The sequence below is a fragment of the Cupressus sempervirens genome, chromosome 3 (assembly GCF_028749045.1).
Source record: "Cupressus sempervirens isolate cs-2001-9-10 chromosome 3, ASM2874904v1, whole genome shotgun sequence".
Lineage (NCBI taxonomy): Eukaryota > Viridiplantae > Streptophyta > Pinopsida > Cupressales > Cupressaceae > Cupressus > Cupressus sempervirens.
This window is the reverse complement of record NC_143120.1, coordinates 46,244,072-46,270,359: the sequence shown is the minus strand read 5'-3', so window position 1 is coordinate 46,270,359 and position 26,288 is coordinate 46,244,072. Positions and strand designations below refer to the sequence as shown.

Genomic DNA, 26,288 nt, shown 5'->3' with positions numbered 1-26,288 from the left:
ATGAACCCAGTCAGAGGGTGGTACAAAGGCTTTTACCTTAATTTTCTCTCACAGAGAAGAATGCATTACAAGGAGTTTCACTTAGAACTTCTCCTCATAGAGAAGATATCATTCACATAGGATTGCACCTCAAAAAATTCTCCCTCTGAACATCGATCCTAGGAAGTCAAGTCCTCTAGTTACTCCCTTAGAGCTCTCTTTGCCTAAGGATTCCTATCGAACTAGCTCTAAATCTAATATCAATCTTTCGACTTTATGGTGATAAGTTATTACTTCCTTATGATGTATACATGGGTAGGCCCATTTTAAAAACATGCAGTCACAACATGTATTTTTAGACTCCCTCTTAATCATCATCAAGAATATTCACTTTAAGAGCCTTACTTTATCCAGTCTAATCATCAGATGAATAATGAATTTTAGATCACAACTTCTTTCGAGCTACTATCATAAGATGAGTCTGCACAATATTTAGTAGCATGTATGAAGTACCAACCTTCTTTTCCTACAAGAACATCTCCAGACATAAAAGAAAAGATCAAGGAGATAGCTCTTATAGTACACATGGAAATACAATTAAGAGAGTGAATATAGTGAGTAGATAAATGCAATACTTAAGCTAATGAATACTTATCTGTGCATCCTTGATACAAGTTTCTTTTTCCTATATGAATCAAATAAAAGGATGGTACAAATTTGAAATTCTAGCGATGACCATTCTCTAATATCTTCAAGTGAGAATGGATCATTGACTATTATTCACCCCACAATGTAAAATTCTCACTCATGTTTAAGAGATCTCAAATCATAGCAATCCTTATGCTGGCTTTTACAAAGGTTCGCAACCTTAAAATTACACTAGTTGTGAGAAATAAGTTATAGCTCAAACTCCACATAAAATGAATCTCCTCAATGTACCTTCTTGATTTATCAATTCATAACATTTGTGATGGTGCCCATATTAAATTTTTGAGATCAAGAAACATAATAAATTAACATCAATCTCTAGAAAAGTAAGAAAAACACGGCTTCTCCATAATCTTCTTCACTCATATAGAATGTTAAATCTCATATGTGATGCTATATTGTAATGTACAAAAAGGGAGTATGACTTGTTTTGTAATGACCCCTATGAATGCCGGCAGTTTGCATATATAATATAAACTGTCAAACTTCATGTATAGACATCAATAAGATATCCAGTAATGACCCAATTATTTTGGCTGTTATGTATTGTAAATACAAGCAACTCCTTCTAATCAAATATTTTTCCTCAGTTCATATCCTCACCAACTTATATCATTTCCTTATATTGATAGTGTTTGTTAGGCGACTTCCTTGAATAGTCGAGAAAATTACTCTTACCTTGTCAAATATTTGTGTTTGAATTTTTTATCTATAATGTAATGAAGTTTACTCATTAAAAAAATTCATTATTTTATGTTTTATACATTTCTAAACTTGTCTTGGCTTTGTTTTGGCATTAGTCATGACCAATTTTTATGAGAGAACATTGGTTTATTTCCTTTGATTCTTAACTTTTGTCAATGCTCTTTACTTACCAATATATCTTGGCTGCCCATGACTTTATTTTCTTTCCTACTTAGTCAATGGTATTGATTCCTATATTCACTTTCATCAACATGACTAAGCCAATACATAGGTGGAAAGTGCAAATGTGCAATGGCTTTATAATAATTGATTCCTTCTTTCCAAAGTAACATGTAAAGGTTGTGAATGTCTTTCATTATATATCTATAATCCACTATATAGCCACGTACCAAGTATAGGATGTACAATGTATTGACGGGTTGTAACCAATCTCACCCTCTATGTCATAGGGGTAATAGTGTTGATACTCCCCTTCAATCAATCTGTATCTTTTTTCTTTCTTATGTCTCCCCTATTAGGTGCTATCCTCCTTTATCACTATCTTGTCCTTGTTGGTGGTATTAACAAATACTTCCTAGCAAGTTCCTCATGGATCCACATAGGATGATTGTGGCAAGGTGATTAACCATATTTCAAACATCCTTGATACATGTTATCCTCTACTAACACATAATTTCAAGTGGTATTTTGCCGACTTCATTGTGATTCCAATTTAACCACAACTTGTGGGATTGATCTTCTCCTTGATATTTATACACATAGTCTAATCTCTGCTACACCATTCAACCTTGAGTTGTGCTCTCTTTAGATCCAGGTCCATCAATCTGACAACTCATTGAGAGAATCATTCTCCTAAGCATAACAACTATTTTAAAGTCTTAAGCCTAACTCATCTAACCATTTATCATGATCTATTATCTCCAATATGAATCAACATTTGATCCTCACGCGAACTGCATATCTCATCTTATCCTCCAGTGCCCATCAAGCCTGAGTCAACTATAGCATTAGTGCAAGTCATATAGATATTGAAGCAGCATACCAAGAAATATCTTCTCAGAACAACAAAAAAATACTCTCATAAACACACGAGCATTGTTCCTATCATAAACAATACTCTCCATCAAAGATCCATCTCCCGAGCTTGATGCCACATTGGCATTAATTTTGGATGCCAGTAATATGAAGTAATTTCTATGCATAGCCTTTTAGTCTATATCCATGATTTTGATTCCTGATATGCATGAGAAACATGTAACTTCCTTTATCAGTCTATCTACCTTGTTGATATGACCGAGGGTGACTAATCCTTGTCTTACCGGGTCTCATAAAAGACCTCATATCTTCCTATTTGATCAATTTGGCATCCTCTTCCAACCTTGTACTTGCGTTGTAGGTGACGGATCCCTATGCATTTACAACGAATTCCTATCGTAGGTGTTTGATCACATCATAATATTATGATTCATGGACAAAGTATTCAGATTCTTTTCGATCTCACTCCTTGGTATATCCCGTATGTCTGGTTCGATTTTTTTTCTTCAATGTTGGCTCGTGCCTCTATTGATTCTCTATTTGTTGGAACTTTATGAAAAGGAAATATATGTATGTTCGTTGTTGTATGTTGTCACAACTTTAAAAAATTGGGCTACACGCTCCACATAGCAGACTAAAGAATGTGATGTATTCAACGATCTGTGCTGGTCTTCATTGTATTGTATTATGATTGCATGACAATTAAAACACATAAAATCACCTTGAAAGTCTTCAAACAATATGAATACAAAATGCTTTGAATGCTGTCGAACTCTGTAATTAGCAATCACAGAAGATAGTGTTTAATATGCTTGATTATATTTTCCATGCTTTAACGAATTGATTCATCCCTTTAAATCAATTTTAGTTTATCTCTCTATCTGGTGCCTTTTCCCAATGCCTATAATTATACAAGTCTACAAGATCTTCCTTTAAGCTGTAAAGCTTTCTTCAAAGGAACCAAGCTCTGATACCATGTTGAGTAACATGGATTGATTTCTACAAATGCAATTACACTGCATCGTTATTGTTATGTTCCAAATGCAAATCCTAGGCTCTTATAAATATAAGAGTAGGAGACCTATGATTAATCATTATTAGTTAATATATATTAACAATATAAATCACAATATAACATATGTATTATATATAATATTGTAATGATCCCATCTTTTGGCCTTCACGTTCTCCAAAGTCTAAGTGGAGGATAAGAAAAATTAAAGTCATTCAATTAAAATTAAAAGGTGACTTTGTATTAATAGCTTCTAGGGTATGTATTAATTATTTGAAAGACAAAAGCCTCTCGATTTAATTAATTATTGCCAGGGAGGAGTTTTTAAAGAATGCATTAATTATTGGAAGGAGGAAGCTTCTAGCTCTTGCAATTAATTAATGTTTTAGTTCCTTCCAGAAGGATGAAGAAAAGGATAAATAGGGCTGGAAGTCTCATTGCTGAGCATCGGATGATTATAACTTGCGTTTGATAAGAGTTTGGATGTGTGAATAACACTCTTTTTTGGCAATAGGGGACGTTCATTCTCTGTTGTAACATTCTAGACATCATTCCCTTAGGGTTTGGCCTTTGGAATACATCTCTTTGTACTTGATTGCAGCATTTTTAGAATTAATATAATTTCAGTAGTTGATTCAGCTTTTGGGCATTCTTGGGTGCCCATTACAGTGGTATCAGAGCTATAAGTCCTGCCATCCTGTGGAGATCATATAGATAGCCGGATAAAGGGAAAAGTGTTTGAAAAAATGTATATTAGTCTAGATCAAGATGTGATGTTCAGACAGTTATTGGGTACATTGGAGAATGGGCAACGTATGCAACAGGAGCAGAATAGGATGCTACAGGAGCAGAATAGGCGAATGGATATGATGTTGCAGCTTATGGCTAGACAGATGGGCATCAACATTGATGATTTGTATGTTGCTCCAGAGCAGAAGGTAGTCAATTTCCCAGGTGGGATCGAGACACGTATAGATCCAGCCAGCTATGATGTTGGTGATGTGGGCATTTTGGCAGAGTCAGTAGAGACATGCGTACAAAGTCAGGAGACCACATATGAAGCCTTGTCAGGGGATGATGACGTAGCAATAGTGGAATTAGGAGAATGCAAGGGAACAGTCATATCAACAACCACTTCTATGTCTGTTGAACCATCCAACGAGGAGTTTGGCAGTAAGCATGCGGTTGTAAATGTGTGTTCTGATGATAGTACACTTGTTATTGCTAATGAGGTGAGCAATATAGTGACAAAGTCATATTATACTATTGATCAACAAAGTGTTAATGTTCACTCTTGGGATAGTACTATGTTCAACATGGATACAACATTGTCTTATGACAATCTGATGTTTGAGGCTGATCATTCACCTGAGTGGAGTTGGGCTCAGTTTTCACCATCTACAAAGATTCAGTTTTGTGTTGCAGCAGTTGGGAGGAAGAGGTTTCATAGATCTTCTATGGAGCCGACTTCTGGTGACATCGAGACTTATACTTCATTAGCACAAGTTTTGGGAGCTAACTTGCAGGACATGTGGTTGGTCTTAATGATGTTCATTTGCAATTTGTTTAATATGGATATCACATATTACTTCAATTGGGATCCAGGTGGAGGTTGGAGTTCACTATGTTACTTAATTTCTTGAGGACAAGCAATTTCAAGGAGGGCGGATTTGTAATGTTCCCATCTTTTGGCCTTCGCGTTCTCCAAAGTCTAAGTGGAGGATAAGAAAAATTAAAGTCATTCAATTAAAACTAAAAGGTGACTTTGTATTAATAGCTTCTAGGGTATGTATTAATTATTTGAAGGACGAAAGCCTCTCGATTTAATTAATTATTGCCAGGGAGGAGTTTCTAGAGAATGCATTAATTATTGGAAGGAGGAAGCTTCTAGCTCTTGCAATTAATTAATGTTTTAGTTCCTTCCAAAAGGATGAAGAAAAGGATAAATAGGGCTGAAAGTCTCATTGCTGAGCATCGGATGATTATAACTTGCGTTTGATAAGAGTTTGGATGTGTGAATCACACTCTTTTTTGGCAATAGGGGACGTTCATTCTCTATTGTAACATTCTAGACGTCATTCGCTTAGGGTTTGGCCTTTGGAATACATCTCTTTGTACTTGATTGCAGCATTTTTAGAATTAATATAATTTCAGTAGTTGGTTCAGCTTTTGGGCATTCCTAGGTGCCCATTACAAATATATATGTATAATAATATATTATACATATATGTAATATATATAATATAATATTATATATTTATAATATTATATATATATATATATATGTAGTATTATAATATTTTATATATATATATATATATATATATATATGATATATTATATAAACATTGTATCTTATGATTAAATCAATCCGACTGTAGCTACAACTTTTGAGTGCATCAGGACAGTAAAACTAAAAGCCTAACTTGCTACCAATAAGCCCCAGTTGGATCACGTCATTGGCAGAAAAACATAGCACTCAACATATCTCACAAGTCATCTCGAAAACAATTGGCACAGCTTTAGTAGTTTAACAAGCATGATATTGATTCCAGCAAGCAAACGGAAACAGATTTCCAGTGACAAAACAAATAAAACTGACAAGAAGAAATGAAACAAAGCTCAACCGCAACCTTTCTTTTCTGCACTGCTCTACAAGATCTTCCTTTAAGCTGTAAAGCTTTCTTCAAAGGAACCAAGCTCTGATACCATGTTGAGTAACATGGATTGGTTTCTACAAATGCAATTACACTGCATTGTTATTGGTATGTTCCAAATGCAGATCCCAGGCTCTTATAAATATAAGAGTAGGAGACCTATGATTAATCATTATTAGTTAATATATATTAACAATATAGATCACAATATAACATATGTATTATATATAATATATATGTATAATAATATATTATACATATATGTAATATATATAATATAATATAATATATTTATAATATTATATATATATATATGTAGTATTATAATATTATATATATACATGATATATTATATAAACATTGTATCTTATGATTAAATCAATCCGACTGTAGCTACAACTTTTGAGTGCATCAGGACAGTAAAACTAAAAGCCTAACTTGCTACCAATAAGCCCCAGTTGGATCACGTCCTTGGCAGAAAAACATAGCACTCAACATACCTCACAAGTCATCTCGAAAACAATTGGCACAGCTTTAGTAGTTTAACAAGCATGATATTGATTCCAGCAAGGAAAAGGAAACAGATTTCCAGTGACAGAACAAATAAAACTGACAAGAAGAAATGAAACAAAGCTCAACCGCAACCTTTCTTTTCTGCACTGCTATCATTGGCCCATTATAAGTTCCCTGCGTGGTCTGTCCTTAAGTTTCTTTGTAATGATCATAAGAACTGTCAAGCTCAGAAGAATGTTGATAGTGATACTAGAAAAAACAAAGTCAGTATTTCACCGAAGTCCAAAATAATTCCTGACATAGCACTAATTTTCAATTATCCATTATGTGCATGTAAGTTGTAACATTTACCAAATTATTTTCAGACCCAAATATGAGGTAATCAAGGTCAATCAATAACTAATTATGATATTAGGATTGAAGACAGAAACACCATTCATATTCAGTCATTAAAATTATTAGAGGACGAGTGTAAACAATAGGATGTTTTCAAGTTCCTGGGGTGAAATATCATACGGAAGAGCATCATGAGCAACAAAATCAATTTGGTACTTGTCCAAGAATTCCTTTGTAATCACCCAAGGAGCATCTGGCACAACTTCATCAACCCATCTACACATACCAAAAAGGAGACACTTTAGTAATAACCAAAAAAGCATTCAAGAAAGTTCAACATATTATTGGCATACATTATGCACTTTCTAAAAGAAGGTAAACACTCAGTTTTTTTTCATAGCAGCATAATGAAAGCCTGTTAAAAAACCCACTAAGGTGGCTATGATAGACAATGGTTATTAACAAATTGCTCTATGTGTTCACATGGGTGTGTGGTGCCATTGTTTGTCTCATTACATGTCCCATGTTCAAGTGCCATAGTGAACATTTGCTTGTGTTGGATGTGTTGGGTGGGTTTTTGAAATGTTGGAGACGGGGTTCCCCTTCAGTGGTTCTATCAGCTGGACCCAGATTAGCCAAAATTCACCCAAAAAAACTTCTCTATGTGGATGCCAAAATGAAAAAACACAACAAAGCCCACATTGCCCAGTGAGCTCATCCAACCTAAATTGCTGCAATGTTGTATTCTAGCAATCCAAGGAAAGGAGTCCGCAAGCCAAATAAACTCCGTGGTAATAAAAAATAATGAGCACAAACAGTTTATTAATGACTAGAACTAGCAAAACCTGTCTTGTGGCTTGGACAAGACTCCATTGTTCACTTGACTAAGTTGCTCTCCAGTTTCATTGAATAAGTGATTAATGACACATTTAATGTATGCAGTTGCACAAAATCCATCCACGCAATCAAACACATCAGAGTAAACCATGAACATGAAAAACTCTTTACAACCTGTCTATGAGAAAAACATGTGCTTATACATTCATGAGCAGGCAGATGAGGAAGAAATATATTTTGATACTCATGGTACTTTGATGTTTTGATCATATGTTCTCATCAATGCCAAAGGGGGAGATTGTTAGCATAAATGCTTGATGTTGTTGGAGGTATGACTGTATGGGGAGATTGAGTGCTTATGTGTTGCATTCATGACTAAGTTTGTCATTGCTGTCAACATATCAATTTTCTGGATGGTTTAGTCAAAGTTGCAGAGAAAGATTCATTCCGTGAAGTTTGTTGTCAAAGATTTATGTTCCTGTGCACTTAGAGGAGAATTCAAGAACATGTTCTGATGCTATGTTTATGTTCGCAGAAAGAGATGCAGATTTGTGTGAGTTACAGAAGATTTTGTGGAAACTGTTCTCAGAGCAAGTTTCTGGAAAGTGAGTGCCGATAATTGTAATGTATCTTTTTGGTAAGGCTAAAGATCATTCAGCAGTCTTGGATTATGGTAGAAGACATGTTCAGGATGCTATGGTCAACATGGCAGAATCAGATGTTCACTCTGTGAGGATTCATGAAGATTGTTCAGTGTGTTGTTACAAAGAGGCTAACTATTGTTACTATCTTTATGGGAAGTGTATATTGTAATGTAAGGTGAAATGTAATATCTTAGTGTGCTCCTATACTATTCATTGTAAATTGAGAAAACCTCAAGGCCGACTCAATAATTGTTTTAGGACTTGATACAAAGGAAAGATGTTTTCCTTGTGGTTGACTGTCCAATGTGGATGTTTATTATTTATGCAAGCTTGAATGCGAGTTCGGCTAAGATCTGAGCAAAGATTGATGTTGAGGATGTATTGTGAGCTTCAAAGGAATTGTATTGGCAATGGAGTTGTTGTTTAGTCATATGTTATCATGAAGATTGTTTGGTGAAGACACTCTTAAAACAATTTGGATAGTGGGTTAAGTTGTTTGCCTATCAACTCCTAACAATGTTGGCACAACTCCTAACAGGGTTGAACTCTCCTAACATGGATTCAAAGTCTCGTAACAAGGACTCATATGTACTGAATGTATTTCATTGGCTCCTAACAGAGTCTTTCCTTTCATAAGGAACTTTTACATATGTATTGAATGTATTTCATTGGCTCTTAACAAAATCTTTCCTTTTACAATGAACTTTTATATTAGTACATCTGATGAGCATCATTCCCACCGGGGTTTTCCCTCTGGTCAAGGGTTTCCCTAGTTAACAAATCTAGTGTTATTGTGTATGTTTATCTTTATATGGTTCTTGCATCTTTTGAGTACATGTTTCAGATTTGATAAAGTTATTTTAAGCACATAACTGGTTCCACACACCCCCCCCCCCCAAATTATATTGGTGTACTTTACTTTCTAACACAAGCAGCTCTCTAATAGAATCATGTTCAACTACAAATAAGGAATAGCATGTGACAATGAATATGAGGCTCTTATCAAAGGTATGAAGATCTACTTTCATAAAAAATGACGAAAAGGGGATTCAATGTTCATAGTTAGCTTGACTTAAAGGTTTAGAAAGAGCACCAGTCCAATTATTGAAGTGTGAAAGCTAACCTAGGTGAAGCTCATAACTGGATAAAAATAGACCAATATATCTTTCCATATGTTTCTATTAGTCTTTTTATTAATTTTTTTGGTAGAATGAACTAAACTAATATATTTAAAATGAATATTTCACAAGAGGAAATTCAATTTGAATTTTTTTTCTTATCAAGCCCCCACTAATCTACCTGAACAAACAGTAGTGGCTTGACTGACCCAATTTGTCAATGCATTGTTCAAGTATGTTATTAGCTTAGTTACCAATGCCTGATCTTCATGTTGAAAGATTCCATGACATGGAGATCTCTGAAGATACGTTCCTAGCTAAGAGGGAGTGTTGGAGATATAGCTTTGTGAGATATCTTTCCATTAAAGGCATCGAAGGTTTCTCAATTTGAAGGGGCAAGACATTGAAGAGTCAAGAGTCAAGACATCAACGGGTCTTCACTTTGTAACAGCAAGACAATGAAGGTTCAGGGAATGTTTTTTAGTCGTCAAGAAAGAATTCGCTATTATAGATTGATATTCTTAATTGAGTGACTGTATAAAAAGTGTATTTCATTTATTATCTGCAGATCATAGGAGCGATGATCATTGCTTCAGTTTTGGCATAGTTTTGGGCATTGTAAAGCAGTCTTCTGCTCTTTCATTAATATATAAGTAATATATTTGGTGCTTGGTTTTTCTCTCTCAACTTAGAGGTTTTTTCCAGGATAATTTACAGTTTCTTTTGTTCATTTATGTAGTTTGTTATTTATCTTTGTTTCAGGTATGAATCTCTAACATAGTAATAGAGCTGGTCCTCTTCCCAAGCGTGTGAAGTTTCAGAAATATCCCACAGGTTATTGGGTTTCAGAAATATTTCACACTATAAATGATCAGCTGCTTAGGTGTTGCAACTTGTAAAGATTTGCATGTGCAAAGTAATATATGCATGTTGATCATGGTAAACTAAAAGTGCACTCATTATGGGATTAGTCAAAACGGAAGCAACAATGGCAAAAGGCCGAACCATTGTATGAACCTTGGAGTTGAATTTAGAGGCTTTTTTTGCAGTCTTTGGAGTCTGTTTGTGCCAGATAGAAAAGATAGTGTTGTGGGTTGATTTTACAACTTCAAAATATATATAATTTTATCGCCTTTTTTAAATTGAAGACATTTGACTGACTAAAATCTATTCAAGTATAGGATCGAAGATCTGAGGCTCCTTTCTAGTGCGTATGATTTCTGCTACATTATAAAAGAATTCCCATTTGTTTTATACTTCATTATCTTGGCTTTGCTGCTGCTCAAAAGAACAGTTGTAATTAGATCTGCAAAGGGGGATAGCTTGGAATAAGGGTTCGAGTGTTGTTCCTGGAGCAAAAAATTATTTAGAAGTGATATGGGCACTCATTGCTGCTTTCTGGGTTATTCTAGCAACCTTGTTTAATTAACAAATGTACAAAGAACTAAAACAGTGGTAGTGGAGGCAAGTTCTGTTGCTGCTATGTTTAAAAGGAAGTTTCAATTATTCTATGCTTCAATATCCTCATTTTTCTGCTGCTCAAGGGAATATCAGTAATCAGATCTGCAAGAGGAAAAGGAAGTTCCAATTGTTCCATGCTTCAATATCCTTGTGTTTCTGCTGCTCAAGAAAGAATGTGTAATCAGATCTGCAAGAGGAAAAGCTTGTATTAAGTGGAGTATCAACATCAGAAGATTTTGATATTTGTCTTAGAATATTTCAGCAATACTTGGGAACGTCTACAGACCATGTACCCAAAAAGTGAGATTCTTTGATATTTAATTGAATGTGTTTGCCAATATTTTAGAATCAAATACATCAGACAAATGAGTACGTATTGCCTTGAATATTGTGTTGAGCCATTTCAAATTTCTCCACAGCAACAGCCGACAGTTTGTGAGGAGTTACTGTCAGGAGTAGCCATTTATATTTCTAGAAGCATTTCATTCACACCTTTTGGTAAGTCTTCTCTGGTCTTATAGCCTGAGCAGATTACCTGTTGTTTAAATGGGGCTCGATACTTGTTTCTTACAGGTTTTAATATTTTAATATCAAACTTATTTTAAAAAGTTATTTTTAGTTTTAATATTTGCTGTGAATACCAACTAAGTGCAGAGGAAAGATTATTCTTCAAAAAATAAAGTCAAACAATGCTCATGCTTTGGTATAAGGAAATGAAGTATTTATTGGTGGACTCAAGAGTGTGATGATGATGGTAAAGCGAAATTTATATGGCAAACATATTTTAATATACTTTGGTATGATTAAATATTTCATGAGCAATACTGAACCAAATATTCAAAGAGCACTGGTACCTGCACATGGTTTGACATATGCTCCCAGGTCATCGAGCTTGCTGTTGAGAGTACATATAGTTTGTCGGAATCTCTCTAAAGGCATTTGCTGAGTGTATGAACTTGCTGTGAAAAGTATTTTGCTCTGTCTGAATGAGGAGTCATTGGAGATGATAATACTTTACTGATGTAACAAGTATGGTCACCTATGCAGGGATCGAGAGAGAGTGTGACTGGCAGGAAAATCACCTCTGGAGGTTTTTTAGTTTGGGTCTACCATGATTTACTGGTGTAGTAGGAAGAAGACCTCTGTGGTACAAAGTACTGCAAAAGCTAAATATATTGCGGCATGTGTGGCAGCTCGAGAAGCCAGCTCATTGCAGAATCGATTGATCAAACATTAGAGCCAGCTTTGATTCACTGTGAAATTTGCACATTTTCAAGACAAGCTTGGTGTTGCGGAAAATGTTACTCTTACTAAGAGAGAGTCACTGCTGAGAGGGAATCTCAGCATCAGTGATCCTTGCTATGTTCTAAAATGCATATATAAGTGATTCTTAAGCATTTCGTTAATATATTATATTTGAAACAATCATAATACAATATAATATGAGCCTTCTGCTCTTTCATTAATATATAAGTGATTGGAGGTGTTTCCAGGAGATAATTTAATTGGTTTTTTGTTCAGTTATGTTGTCTGTTGTGTATCTTCATTTCTGGTATGAGTCTCTAACACTTTAATCATACACAAGAATGAATAAAATAAATGACTGCAAATGTGTAATGAGCTGAAAGAAACAACATTTTTAAATATATAGATATTCTTAAGCATTTTTGGTGCAAAATTCATGGAATATATTATAACTCAACCAGCATCACTAGCTTTATGATGGACAGTCATGTCTTAGATAGGTCATCAATGTTGCTGCATCTAGTGTAGCATCATTCAACAGAAACAGGATTGACTTGGCAAACATAAGATTTAATTGAAATTCAACTAGTCGCGAATAAAATATATTTCTTTCCATCAAGCCCAAATTTATATTTATCATTTGCTTTCTTAAAATATGGTGGATGTCTAGGGACTGCTAAGCCTAAATTATAGACTTTATGGCCACAAGAATAATCACAGTGTATGCCATATCAAAAAGTCTCAATGGGAATCAATTTTCCACTCAGACCCAAAATGGAAATCCTGATGAATGTGTATTTTCCACTTTATCCCGATGGATGAGATTTTTTCACTTTCTCCCCAAGGATGAGGATTCTCCATTGCCCCGATGAATGACGTCTTTCCACTTATTCTGATGGATAGGGATTCTCCACTTTGTCCCCATGAAGGTCAATTTTCCACTTTGTTCAAATGGAAGCCAGATTTCTATTAGAATATTATAATGGTTCTTCAATGGTCATCTTAGATAGACTTTAGTTTATTAGGCAGTTTCTATTTTTGTCACAATTGTTTCTTTTTGAAAGATCATCTTTGTAAATCCATATAAGGAGATTTCAATCTCCTCTATTCAATAACAACACAACAACATCAATTTACCATAACATAGTAGCAGATCAGGTCAATAGGATTTCATAAAGTTTGGCATTTTTTTAAAGAAAAGTTCGAGTCTCTTTTGCTCTAGAATTTTTTCCAGAAATTTGTTTCTTGATGTTTGAAAGAAAAATTGTTGGAAGTAATTTATGAAAATTGTGGCTCGTCTTCAGGCAAGAGCCTACAACACAACAGTAAATTGTAAGCCTCTCATGTGGGAGGTCTTGGGATCGAAAGTACTCAAGCTTAACACATACTAATAATTAATCTCAACAAATAATAAAAATAGATAATCTCTAGGTTTCGGCCAATTACCTATCAAAAATAAATAAATAAATAAAAAGAAAGAAAGAAAATTGTGGCTCGTTTTCGAAGATTTTGCTGGAAATCGTGAGCCTAGTTGAGGGTTTACATTGCGCAATTTCTTGGTTTCAACAAAATTCTCTGATTTTTGAGGGTTACATGTTGCGTGCATGTGCTTTTTGTGAGTTGCAAATATAATTTATTCCTCAAAAAATATCTGGTGGGTTTATAAAAAAATTCTCAAAAATCATTTAATGGATTTTCATAATTTTTTCCCTTGAAAAAATTGTAATGGGTTTTAAAAAAAAAAAAATCCTCAAAATTTATTTGTTGGGTTTTACCATTTTTCCTCAAATACTAAGTTTTGTATTTTGCTATTTGTGTCTTGGATTCTATTTGGCTTTGATTGATTTTCACCTCAAAAATGGTTTTGATTAATTTTTCACCTCAAAAATCATGTCAGTTTTTAATCAAATTTTCACCTCAAAAACTGTGTTGGGTTTTCATCGATTTTTCTCCTCAAAAACAATGTTTTGTAAACTTCAAATTGTATTATATTGCAATCTATTTTGGGGCATCTTGCTCATCTGCAAAGTTTTAAGGGTTTGCCAATTTTCCTCAAAATTGTGGCAGTTATTCTTGGTATGTCTCTAGCTAGAGGGAAGGGCAGCTCTGTTATCCAACATCAAGTTGGAATTTTGTAATGATTTATTTCTTTTGGGGGGGGTGGGAGGTGGGGGGGGGGGTTAGTAGCTGACTCGTCTCAATAGCAGAGTCAATGGCAGGCTCTTGTCTCTTATTGCAAAGCATTCTAAAGAAGGGGGCACCTTTCTTTATCGTTTTCTAAACAAATTTTGGCTATGTTTAGTCTTTAAGATTTTGCAAATCCAAGAAGGCTTTCAACAACAGCAATATGCCCTCTTCAATTGGTGACCAAAAGACAATAGTTACACAATGACTATTAAGGGAGGGTATTAGGATATTATAATGATTCTTTAATGTTCATCTTAGTTAGTCTTTAGTTTATTAGGCAATTTATAATTTTGTCACTTTCTTTCAGAAGTATCATCTCTGTAAATTTATATAAGGAGCTTTCATCTCCTCTATTTAATAATTATTAATAACACAACATCGATTTCCCATAACAATTCCCACTTAGTGATTGAATATGCTAAGGATTGCTAAGTTGCGACTGTCAGACCCTACCAATCGGCTCTGGGTCCAGGTCCTTCTTAGGTTTGGATTCGTGTCAATTTCGTGGCACAGACCCTACCCAAACCCGCAAGGACCCAAGAGGACCCTACATGAACCCTCAAGGACCTTGCATAGACTCTATGCACACCCATAGCCCATGAGGCCAAAAAGTATGTTAAAAACACTAGAAATATTTATCTATTTTTTGGTACAGCTATATATATACACACACAAACAATAATTTAAGCCAGGATGAGCATTAATTAAGCCCTTAATTACTTTGTGTATATATTATATCACATTGCAATTTACTACTGGTACTGTTATAACATGCAATCAGCCAAAATGGTATACAGTACCATCATTAAACTGCTATTCGATATAATTTAAAATTAAATGATACAACTCACACAAATTTATATATATATTGAATAACTAGGATTCGGATCATCTTTTATGTAGCTGTTCTTTTTCCCAACCCTGTTGGGAATGGCTTAGACTCAGGTTAGGGTGGTCAACACCTTTACCGAAATCTTTCCTCGAATTCCTTAAAGAATGGCCCACAAACATGGTTAAGGGTATCTACAATAAACTGTGGAACATATGCCCTTCTATTGTGGCAAGGGAAATTTGGAAGGAGAGGAATAGATGCATTTTTCGCGAAACTGAAATGAAACTAGAAGGGTTTTTATTAAAAATTGAGGCTAGCATAGTGGAAGTAACTAATTACCATCTCAGGAACTCCATGAAAGAGGAAGGATCTTTCTCTATCTGGGATGGTCTCATAAAGAAGAATTGGATCAACTTGATTAATCGCCTCTTGTATACCTCAAGAAGAGCAAGGAGGCTAAGGACAGGTGCAAATGGGGTCCTCCTCTGAATGAATGGTATAAACTCAATTTTGACAGAGCAACTAGAGGCAATCCTGGCACGGCAAGAATAGGTCGTATCATTAATGATGATACTGGCAAATGGGTAGCGAAGAAAGCTATGTATATTCTGCCTACCTCTAATAATCTGATAAAACTAGAAGCCTTGGACAAAGGTCTACATTTATGTCATGAGTTAGGATTGACAAGGGTCATCATAGAAGGTGACTCTCAGATCATCCTAAATGCGGTCAAGAAGCGTGCTACCCCCAATTGGGTCCTTAACTCTAAAGTAGGCAAAGTTCTCGATCTTCTAGACCGATTCATTGATATTTGGATTTGTCACATATTCCAAGAAGGTAATCAGAAGGCGTACTATTTAGCAAACAAAGGAGCTGATGGGGTTAATTTTCATTCTCCTAGGATCGCTGTGAGCAGAGCTATTGGTGAGGGAGTCTTCGATTACAAATTTACGTAGAGAACAAATAGCGACATAATAGGATCCTTCATTGGATGTATAGCAAGAGCTAGGGTGGAATCTGATGCTATCATCCATCTTTATTGCAATATTCTCGACCCTACTTGGAGGAAGGGGCTTGAACAAGTTGTCCGTAGCATTGACAAGAAGTTGCGAATTCCTCTTCCAAAGAAATATATGGATCTCCCGCCAAGGTCACCAGAGTTGGAATTTGCTTTTCGTCGTCCTTCCCTAATTATTCGTGAGAATTTTGCCTTCTACAGAGAATGGCCTAGGATGGAGGCCAGCATCCAATTCCTTCTCCGTTGGAGGGGCATTGTGAAGGAGGAGAACAAAGATTGGTTATCCAATTACCTCAACGCTTTTAATGCATACATTCAACCCAGGGTAATTTTTGATGATCTTGAAGCCCTAAAGTTCTGCACTCCAAACTCGGAGAAGACAAGTAGGGTTAAATATGATTTTGAATTTCCTCCTAATTTTCGTGTAGAGAATCCAAATGACATCTCTGAAGTCATTATGGTATATTGGAAATAAGGATTTTTTGAAGGCTCAGTTGGATAATATGTTTGTATTGGTGATCATTTAGGTCGATATGTAATTAGGGTAGGCCTTTTATTTTAATAACCTTATACTCTGTTATGGTTTTTGTTCTGGATTGTATTATATTTGGTATTTAGTAGTTATACCGTGTTAGGGTTGTTTGTAGTACTAATACAATTGTATGGAGAATTTACTAACTCCTCTATTTTGTAATGGGCTAATTGTGATGATAATAATATTCACTATATGGTTCCTATGGACAGCTCTGGTTTTAAAGGTCTTATGGCTTTTGTTTATCCTTTTTCCTGTTTGGTTTAATCATAGTGAAGATATTTTCATGTATGGTTTTTGGGTAGTCGACTCTGGTTGAATTATTGCTTACTACTATGGTTTGTCGATTCTTATGAATACTCTGATGTTCCTATGATAAGATAGATAGGTCGCGAATATTTAGTCTCATAATGAACGTTGTTTGGATGCCATGATCCAACCTAGTTGGAATTTATGTCCCCATACGGATCGGGCTCCATGTTCTTTTCCCCTAATTTCATAGGGCTTTGTATCTGACATTTCTATTTATTTGATAGTCATCCATCATATATGGCATTATGTAGACGTTTTTAGTATTGTTTTTATTATAGAACATGGATCTATTCTGTTGTTATGTGGCGCTATCGGTCGGATTTATAATCTGCCTTCTGAATTTTATTCCTCTCGTTAGCTATTAGGTTGTATATATATTATTTTTGGTTGGGCCTCGGGTTGTTTGGGTTGATCTAGATAAGCACTTATCTATGGCTAATATTTCCGTTTGATCTTCTCAATGAGGTTCGCAATTTAAGTTTATTTAGTTTATTAGATATGAGCTTTTATTATTCTCTGATTTCATTTTATTGAGCCAGGGATAGCTGCTTTGTAGTACGCTCTCTGTTTTTGGCCTCCCAATAGTACGGGCTGGGTTTATATTTAGATACTCTGTCAGTTTTATGACAGAGGTTAAGTCTGCTGGCCTGTGGCATTGTGAAAAGTAGAGATGTTATGTTGTTAAGCAATAATTAAAATTTTATTGATACATGGTGCTTCGGTTGAGAACAGGTAATGGAGCTCTTTGTCTTCTGCCAGAGTGTGACTCCTCTTTCTTATTTTGATTTGCATGTATTATCTCGGGTTTCTCCTTGGGTAGAAGTTAGAATAGTATAAACTCTCTGTCTTCTGGCAGATTATGACTTTCCATTATAAGTCTGATCATCTTAATACTAGTGGCATATATGTCATGATCAGAATATTTTTAAGTTCTTTGTTGTAAGCTTGGTTTTAAGAATTGCAAATCACAATTTGGCTTTTAATCAGCTTGTAGAAGTATTTTGATGTTTATGATATTGGTAGATATAAAGATCAGGATCTTCTGGCGACTTTGAAAGGCTGCCATTAATTAGTATAGATGTTAAGAATTTTCACTAACCATGTTGATTGATTAGACAAAAAGGAGGGATGAATGCTTTAACCAGATTGGGAAGAATGTCAGCACAAAGGCGAATTTTGTACCTATTTTAAGCAGGCATATTAGCTCCTGGCAAGAGCATGGATAAGATGTAATTTTATACGATGTAATTTGTCTGGGGTATCCCCCTTATATGATGTAACTAAATAGAATGTAATTAAATATGACATGATTTGACTGGGGTATGCCCCTTTTAAGCTGTAATAGTAAAGGACGTTTGTCTTGGGCCAGATTGGAGATTTTCTTCTCCGTTCTTTCCTACCAGTGCCTGCTTGTTCGGAGAAAGCTATTGTATTTTATTTTTGAATTAATAAAATAATCAAGGCCTTGGCCGTTTACCGATCAAAAAAAAAAAAAAAACTAGGAACCACATTGGCAGTCAAGCCTAGTCCTAAATATTGTTTCTCTTGTTTTTATTATATATAATGCATATATATACATATACTCGCGACCCACCCCCCAAACCCAATGTTAGAAAGGACAGGGTTGTCGTTGAACCAAAATATCGACCTGTCAATGCTCGATACAACCAATAGTCTTATAGAACCACAAGAGGTTGTTAAGCCATGTCGCAAATCCTGTGAGGGACGCTGACCCACTACCAACAATCTCCCTCCCAGCATCACTCGTTGTGGCCTACGAGATTCAAACTTGTGACCAATCTATGATACCAATTGTTAGAAAGGACAAGGTTCTCACTGCACCAAAAGATCAACCTGTTAATGCTCAATACAACCAATAGTCTTATAGAACCACAGGAGGTTGTTAAGCCGTGTCATGAATCTTGCAAGGGACGCTGACCCACTGCCAACACCCAAATGGAAAAAAAAATGCACAAACCCACGAACCCGAATCGAAATCTATCCCCGAAACCGAAACTGAAACCAAACCAACAACTTCAAAGGATTGAGTTTTCCCTATGAGGGTCAATTTTCCACCCTCTCCCCTATGTGCAAAGAAAGTTAAAATTTTACAATTATTGAAATTTGTTCCTGGTTCCTATCCCAATCGAGTTTACACCAAATGGGAGATGTCCAAGGATAGATTAAATTTCATGGAATCCACTTGTCCATATGACTATTGGTTGTCAACTTGAGAAACGTCATGAACTTTTAAGGATAGATTCAAGGACAAACATGAGTAATTACATTGTCCCTATGCCAAACAATTTCCCACCATGGCCTTGGACAAAAGGAATCAAAAGAAAATGAATTTAGATGTGTCCCTATCCTGGTGAATTTCCACATCAAGCCATATTTTAATCGCACATGCATCACGGAGTTACGAAACTAAGATGGGGCTGTAATAAGTTGCCATGAAACCCAGTGATAAAACACAAGGCATAGAGACGAGTTGATTGGGGATGGGAAATCAATCAAGACAAATTGTTTGAAGGCAATGCAAGGTCAGCCCTAAAATCTAACTTTCAAAGCATTGTAACTACAAAATAATAACAGCTAATCCCAATTTTGCTTTTAATAGCCAAGCCTACAGTGCCAAGGCAATTTCCTACAATTTTAACCAAAAACATCATAACAATTTACAATTTAAAACTACCTGCAATGCCGGAGAGATTCATAACGTTCAGCCTCAGTCATCACAGTCTTCCCTTTATACTTATGTGTGACTGCATCACTGCAGCATCCTACCAGCAGATACACATTTGGAAACCTGTTATAACAGATATGGACACAGTTCAACAACAATCAGAGTTTTTTTTAAAATATAAAGTAGCCAAGAACCTGTATATTCAGCAAAAGTAACAAAATCTAGGCGAATTATCTATTTCAAATTCAGTATAGTAAAAAAATAATTCTTCCTTGCTGGTGATAAGCTTCGAAATCCATCCATTTTCAGAGACAAAAGGCAGAAATGCTTACATAACCCAAAGCAAAAAAGAAAAGAAAATGAGACAAACGAATGCTAATTCAATTTCAATGCCAGAATAGAGAGAAATGCTTTAAAATTTGACACAAAAAAAAACTATTTAAACTTACCATTATTTAAAAGAATTGAAGGCAGAAACAAAACATTTAGGACCAAAATTCTTATAAACTTAACAGATATAAAATAGGGAATATTTTACTTAGGGCTTCAATTCCAGAAAAGACCAAAATGTTTAAAGCTTTAACAAATGGAACAAGCTTTGAAGTACCACATGATTCTAAAAGACGGAATATTTAAAATTTAGGACCAAAACATTTAGGACCAAAATTCTTATAAACTTAACAGATATAAAATAGGGAATATTTTACTTAGGGCTTCAATTCCAGAAAAGACCAAAATGTTTAAAGCTTTAACAAATGGAACAAGCTTTGAAGTACCACATGATTCTAAAAGACGGAATACTTAAAATTTTCATAACTTCAAGTCTGTAAGTTTACAGTCCATAAATGCATATATCCTTAACATATTTCAATCTTCATATATCCTTAAAATATTTCAATCTTCCGATTTAATGTTTGGCCAACGTTAAAACAAGTGAAGCCAGAAGCACTTAGTTAATTGGCAAAATTACTTTCCAGATTTTGCCAAGTCTGCGTGATATAATATTTACCAGTGACAAAACAATTATAATTAACGTTTAATTAATTTCAGATCTAAGGTTTGCAGTTGCAAAATTTCAAAGATAGCAAAGACAGGGATACCTAAATACTTGGCAAAAGAAAATTAAGCTTTTGAAAACCCCACATGATTTACAATCAACCAAAGACAGAGACCCATTAAATCCCTTGCATTTTTAAAAAAAACAAGTAGGATCTAAAGTCCACATTGATTCCAAACCAGTAAAGGCACAAAATCACTTGAATTTCTAACAAAAGAAAATTTATCTGAAGTCTGTTGATTTGAACAGCTAACCTACTAAAAGATTGAAAAATTCATAAAATACATTTTCATTACCATTTCCATCTAGTAAAGAGAGAGATTTGTAATTCCAACTCCACTCATATAATCTATAATAGAGATTTTTAAAACAACATGTCATCAATTTCCACATCCCCGGTAAATTTATTCTCCATTTTTTGCAACCCTGCATTTGCATCATCGCTTAGATTTCATAACCAAAATACACAACTGTTGAAGCTTTTCAATTGGTCATGAGATCCTGCTTATAACCCCACATTTTCATCAAATCGATTTTTTTTTCTGACATAATCCATTACCAAAAACAACAGCACCTATATCTACCACTCATCATACGTAAGTTGGTGTTAAGAAAGTTGTCATTGAAGGAAATAGCCTACAATTCCTCCTTACCCCAATTCCCCATGTCTGCATTCTTATTTTATATAAATAAAATGCAATAATTCTATTAATACATACAACCTTAATCTATGATTAGGGTATGGCATATATCAATTCCAACTCTCCTAAGTAAACCCCATAACAAGGTCATAATTCTACCAGGCATACTGTACGGTCAGAAATTGCCTATGTTGCAGTCTGCAGATTACATTTTAGCACTTATTTTGTTGCCTGCCCCCCTAGTATTTTAGGACCATTTCACTTATTTGTGATATTTTCCTTGATCATGAAAAGATAAAACACAAAATATCAAAACGTTGACCAAAAATATGAGATCTTAACTCCTCAAGCACATCCCTGTGTACATCCCTGTGTATCAAACAATAATTTCCTTGTGCAAATTGAAAAAAGCAACTTTTTTTGCCCTAGTTTTGCCTAATCCTTCCTACATTTTCAATAGTAACTTTCTTGAAACCTCATATTAACCTACTTTTGACCCCTCTTTTTGAAAGGAAACACAAGAAATTGATAACGAAGAAAAAATAGCATGCACTTCTCTCTCCACACAAAAGGCAATTCAAAAAGACTCCACTATAGAGTAGAGAAATTAAAGAGCACTAAATCTGAAGATTTGAATTCCTATGTTCCATCCACACCATGGAATCTTGATAATCTCCTGCTTTCTACCACCTTTCAATCTTATCCCTCATTCTCCCCATGGAAAGCCATTAGAAACCATCTTCCCTCTACCCAATCTATAAAAAAATTTGAAGCCCCTGACCATAATCATCCTAACCAGATCTGTGAATCATTTTCAGGCCCCTTCCTCTACTTGCATCTACCAAAATGATCCACAGTCGCCTTCTTGAGTCTCGACCACACCACACACCACTTGTGCTTAATACACTCCCACTAGAGTTTGGTTTTGTGAACACCAAATCTTGCACACACCAAACACACTCTGAACATTGGTCTGCACACACCTCACATCTGAATTTTGTGATCTATTCAGATTGAGACATACCACCCAAGGGACTAAATGAAGCAGTCCCCTTTACAGCACACGATTTTCCATTTGCCACAATCTTAGCTCAAGACACCAACACCCAATTTTTGAAACTTTCTAACAGAGCTGAAAGTTTAAGTAAAGCATCTTTCCAGCTTTCTAAATCCATTACCAATGTAAAACCTCCCAAATTCCAGCTGCACTTGTTTCATTCCCAAAGGTTCTTACAATTTACCACTGTTCCCTTAGGAATCAGGATGCATTCCTAGAGGTTTTGAAAAATGTCTATTATAAAGACGGGGGATAAAAAAGCAGATTCCATCCCCTTTTCTTCTGAATTTTTGAGGATGTCCCAAGCATACCCCTTACCAAGGAGGATGTTTCCCAATAAAATCCCTTGAAAGGGGATGCCTGGGAGTCCCAAGGACTTCATAATGTCATATTCAAAAAAATGTAATAAACATGAAAACAAAACTCGTGTCCAACTGTTAAGGTACTTGTCTCTGGCATTCCATCATTTTAAATTTCTGCTACTGGCCCTTTTCCTGCAATTTGAATGTTGTTCCTATATGTTCTGGTGGAAAAGATGCCTCTGTATGCATTCAAATGATTGCAACAACTGCTCTTATTCCGCTATTAGCTTCTGCAACTGTTTTTACTCTGCTGTAACCTGTTGTAAAAGGCAAACAAAAGTGAAATAAAAGGATTTTGCCTAGTGCGTTAAGCATTTTTTCTCGTATTTGATCAGGACAACCGTAACTCTGCTCATATACAGCTAAATCAGTCCTCTAAAACAATCTTCGCTTTTGCCCTTTTGGAAATTGGTAGTGATGTGACAAGTTGATATGTATTGAACTTGTTTTTTTAACTGTGTCCAAACTCTAATATATATATATATATATATATATATATATATCAGTGTAATGGGACTCTGCGAGTCCGTAGCAAAGTCCCACTTTTCGAGGCAATTGGCCTCTGGACTCGAACTTGGCCGAGTCCTGGCAGAGTCCACTCGCCAAACTCACTGAGTCCCGAGCCAAGGACTATCGCCGGCAGCAAACACATAAAGTGCAAAAAACATTAAAAAAATTGAATTAAGTTGCATTTTCTGGTTGTTATAACATCTAATTGACCTAAACAGGTCATTCCACCATTTGCTTATGCTTGTGATAGAGAGGAAAGAGTTAAAGAAGAATATTGGGGTTTTAAAAGAGAAATCAGCAAACTGGTTGGCTCTCCCGTATCGATTGTTGATGGTTTGTGCAACTTTGTAGCTTGCACTTAAGCATTGAGAGGAGCTTAAGGAAGCATTTGGAGGAGGCTTCTACAAACTTATTTGCATTTCCATTGTTTGACTTTGTGCAAATTTGAAGAGGTAAGCAACAAGTTGCATTTCTTTGTGTTGTCATGTAATATGTTTTATATTTATATTTTTTACTATCCATTTTGTTTACATTTATTTAGTCTCTACTTCTACAATCTACTATTTAGAATCTAAATTTATTCTAATTTATGTTGATGACAAAGTAAGAAGGCCCTAAAGTTTAAAAATCTGATTTGATGCTAACTTTTTTCTATTTATAATATATTCATATTGCAGCAGCAAACACATTGACATAATGCTTCGGGGTGAGCCTTCTAGAAGTGGAACTAGGCCTGCATTTAACCCTGATGCAAACCCAAATGCAATAGCAAGGGATACGGCTTGGAAACATGCCATTCTAGGGCACAAAAAGGGAGTTGTTACATGTTGGCATTGTGGTGTAGTATATAATGGGAAAGGAACAAATAGATTGAAGTATCACTTAGCACATATACCTAGACTTGATGCTAAAAAATGCAAAGATGTACCCCAAGATGTTAAGCGAGACATGCAAACTCTTCTAGAGGAAAAAATGGAGAAAAAAGAATTGAAAAAAAGCAACAAGAATAAATGGCACAACTAGCCCAACAGGGATCTTCTAGTTTTCGCTCTCCATTATCCCCTACTCCACCTACGAATGCCACTGCTTCTATGAGTGTGACCATTGGGCCTCACATTCATAAGCAAAGATCAACACTTGATTCCATGTTTGTTCCACGCATGACTCCAAGTGCACAACTATTGCTTGAGAGCATGGGTTGGAACAAGGAGAAGTATGATTATGCAAAATTGGCACTTGGAAACTTCTTCATCGACAGCAACATTTCATTCAATGCAGCAAGGTACTTATTTATTTAAATTTAAATTTATGTCTTACTTCTCTTGCTTTCAACTTTCAAGAGACAATAATATGCTTATTTTGTTTATTTCAATTTGTATTTTGTTTTCAAATTTATTTATAATATAATAATTTGTTTAACTCTAAATTTTATTTAATTTGTTTTAGGTCCCCTTATTGGCAAATTGCAATCGATAATGTTACTGTTTGTGGTCTAGGGTTCAAAGCCCCTACTGCTGACGAGCTAAGAGGCCCTATTTTGACCCAAAGGGTAGCTAATGTAGAACACTCCTCAACTTTCTTGTCTCCTCATCAGGTAATTGTACTTAGAGTCTTAGACATTAAAAATTTAGAAATAGAGCTTAAACTTAAGTGATTAAGTTTATAAATTATGATTCATCATTAATCATTATACTAATTTGTTTCTTTTTCTTCAGGTACCATGGTTTTTTTTAAATCAATTGATGCCTCAAGAAAAACAAAGAATGTTGAATATCTTTGTGAGGTAATGGATGAAGTGATAAAGGACGTGGGTGAGGAGAATGTGGTGCAGATAGTTACAGATAATGCAGCAAATTATGTTGATGCAAGAAAGCTTCTTATGAAGGAACACCCTCACATATTTTGGACCCCTTATGCTGCTCACTACATTGACCTCATGTTAGAGGATCTTGGTAAACTCCCTTGGATAAAAACAATTATAGAGCAAGAAAGGAGTGTATGCAACTTCATATATAATCATACATGGGTCCTCAACCTCATGAGGAAACACAATGAGCAAAAGGAGTTGTCTCGTCCAGGGGTCACTAGATTTGCAACCAATTTTCTCATATTGAAATCTTTGCTTGATTTAAAGAGAGGTTTGAGACGCATGTTTGTCAGTGAAGAGTGGATTGCATCATCATATGCAAAGACCACTACAGGGATCGATGCAGCTGATCATGTTTTTTATGAGGCTTCCTTTTGGACATCGATTACTAATATTGTAACGGTAATTTTCCTTTTTGTCTTCATTTCAACTTTATTTTGTTTATAAAATTATGTTATAAATTACTGTTCATTTTTTAAAGAAAAAACTTAAAGCTAATTATTTCTCTTCCAACTTTCATAATGATTGCAGTTTGTAAAGCTGCTTGTTGTTCTCCTACAAATTGTTGATGGAGAGAAGCCCTCAATGGGCTACATTTATGAGGGCATGGATAGGGTGAACGAGGCCATTCACTCTCTTTTTGCAGGGAATCAAGATAAGTATGGGCCTATATGGGATGTCATTGATAGACGTTGGCACAATCTACTTCACAAGCCTATACATGCAACAGTCTACTTCCCTAATCCAACATACCAATTCAGCCCACATTTCAAAGCTAATGATGAGGTGTAGAGCGGCCTCTACGATGTTGTAGAGAGAATATCACCTAATTCAAGAGTTGGAACAATTGTAGTCCGTGAGATTGAGTTATTTAAGAAAGCTCAAGGGGACTTATTTGCATGGAAGTTGTGCAAGAAAAATAGGACAGAATTGATGCCTCGTCAAAATCTTTGATTCTACATCCTAATTTCTAATTC

General features: G+C 35.2%; 1 protein-coding gene across 1 annotated transcript in view; it reads right to left on the bottom strand.

Annotated features, from left to right (window-relative positions):
* Window positions 1–26,288, bottom strand: part of LOC149564724 (choline-phosphate cytidylyltransferase 2-like) — a 75,128-nt gene that overhangs the window by 32,233 nt on the left and 16,607 nt on the right. Inside the window, exons 2-3 of the mRNA XM_089818275.1 lie at window positions 19,827–19,940; window positions 7,126–7,221 (exon numbers count right to left, since the gene is read on the bottom strand). Of these exons, the coding sequence (XP_089674401.1) occupies window positions 7,126–7,221; window positions 19,827–19,940 (210 nt within the window). The remainder of the gene's footprint in view (window positions 1–7,125; window positions 7,222–19,826; window positions 19,941–26,288) is intronic.